At 35.5% G+C, this 2217-nt stretch overlaps 1 protein-coding gene across 1 annotated transcript in view; it reads right to left on the reverse strand.

The window, feature by feature from the left end:
* The window catches only part of UBR1 (ubiquitin protein ligase E3 component n-recognin 1), a 154738-nt gene that overhangs the window by 93822 nt on the left and 58699 nt on the right, over positions 1-2217 (reverse strand). The window contains exons 13-14 of the mRNA XM_004709383.2: positions 1360-1459; positions 350-478 (exon numbers count right to left, since the gene is read on the reverse strand). Of these exons, the coding sequence (XP_004709440.1) occupies positions 350-478; positions 1360-1459 (229 nt within the window). The remainder of the gene's footprint in view (positions 1-349; positions 479-1359; positions 1460-2217) is intronic.

Raw genomic sequence — 2217 nt, forward strand, 5'->3', positions numbered from 1 at the left:
GATGGCCATTCAGCAATGGTTACAGCAATCCATTGCCTGGGAGCTGCCAGAAATTCAAGCCAAATTCAGAAGAGAACATGGAACAAGAGTTATCATTGCTGACATCAGGTGGATTTGGTTTGGAAACAGAGAATTCCAGAAAGATGTTTACTTTTGTTCTGTTGATTACACATAGCCATTCAGTGTCATGAGTGGCGCAATCATTAATTGCTCTTAAAAAAAAAAAAAAAAAGAGATGGCCTCATCTTTATCCGGTGCAGTGGCTGGTGGGTTTGAACTGCTAATCTTGTGGTTAGCAATCCACTGCCTATCTGGCAGTGCCCAGGTTCAATTAACAAATTTTACTTACATCACAAGCACACCACTCTTGGAACATGAGTAAAATATTCTTCAATTGCATTTGTATAGCAATAGCAGCCTCCCAGTCAGGATCCACTTCAATGTGTTGCCCAACTTGTCTTCTGATTTCTTCCATTCCCTGCAAGGAAAGGATGGTCAGCATGTACCTGTCTTGGCCCTCTCTTTGTTCTTCTACAGGAATATCAAAATTGTCAGGATTCATATTCAAATATAAGCAGCATTAAAGCATGGTTTTTATACTTAAGTTCAAAAAATAATTACATGAATAGCAATAAGTACCAGGAAGAAAATATTCTAGAATTAAATGTGGTGTCTTGATATGAATGAATTATATTGTATAACATGTGGATTAAGTGCTAATAAAACTGTTAATAAAAAGAAATAATAAACAAAATATTCTTGGAACCCTAAAAAAAAGGAAAAATACTTAAGTTCAAATCCCAGCGCTGCCACTTGTGAGCTGTGTGATTGTGCAAATTACTGTTTCAATTCCCTTTTATGTAAAACAACAGTAATAGTACTCCATAAGATTGGTGAGACTCAAAAGACATAATGCATGTAAACTACTAACTTCATTATCTATCACATGGAATACACTAAATAAACATTAGCAGTAGTAGTCTTATATTACTTCTAAGATTTATTTCCACTTTATTAGGTGGGTATTCATTCTCATAGAAATAAAACATTCAAGTGTTTAATTAAACCATGCTCTTAAAAGAAATACATATGCGGTAGGGGGGAGGGGGGAGTAAATGAGGACTGATACCAACAGCTCAAAAGAAAGTAAATGTCTAGAAATGAATGAAGGCAACATATGTACAAACAAGCCTGAAGCAATCAATTGCAACAAGAGTTGTACGAGTCCCCAATAAAATGATCTTTTAATAAAAAAAAATTCAAAACAACACATACAGGAAAGTAATAATTCATAAAACATGAAGATAGAGTTAAAATTGTTTAAATGAATTTCACTAATATACAGAAAAACTGTAATACCTGCATGCAGGTAAGAATCTTCAAAAAAGATCGAAAACCTTCAAGGAACTGCATTCTTAATCTTTCTGTCCATAATGTGGGCTTGCTGATCAGGATATACCTATTATTTCAAAAGAAAGAGAAATATTTAATATCCCTACTTGGGGAGCATTTTAAGATTCTCAGGCAGACAATATATATATTTGAAACTGTATTTGAAAGCTCTGAAAAGGGCTAGAATTATTCTGCTGTATTTTAAATACAGCCAGCAAAAACTGCGGATGGCTCTACTTCATAGGTTCTCAAACTTATTTGGCCTTTTCAAAAAAAAATTACTCAGTATTCCCTGGGAATGAAAATTTTGTTCTACAGCCCATAATCTAGGATAGAGTATAGGTATCTGCTTTTGCAAACCCGTTGGATCATTCCAGAACCCCCCATGGGGCAGTATCACACGTTGGGAAACAAAGCTCTACCGCAGGGGTCGGCAAACTTTTGATATGGAAAAGCAAATCCTGTCCATCACATCAATTTAAAAATCATTCAAGAACCATAAATGTATTCTTAAAAAGGAAAATTTAGTTATATTATAAATGAAACAATATGATAGTTTTGTTTTCATTTTCAATTTTACTTTACTTCACATGAACCAAAAGAGCACAGAAGGCTCTCGAGCGGCTGTTTGCTACCCCTGCTCTACAGGATGCAGATGCCAGTGTGCAGTCTGGCTTCTCCATACATCCTTTAGAGCAGTGCTTCTCAACCTTCCTAATGCAGCGATCCTTTAATACAGGTTACTCATTTTGTTGCTACTTTATAACTGTAATTTTGCTACTGTTATGAATCGGGTGACCCCTGTGAAAGGGTCATTCAACCCCC

This window comes from Echinops telfairi, unplaced genomic scaffold (assembly GCF_000313985.2).
Source record: "Echinops telfairi isolate 266 unplaced genomic scaffold, ASM31398v2 ScPeMD7_8;HRSCAF=38, whole genome shotgun sequence".
Classification (NCBI taxonomy): Eukaryota; Metazoa; Chordata; class Mammalia; order Afrosoricida; family Tenrecidae; genus Echinops; species Echinops telfairi.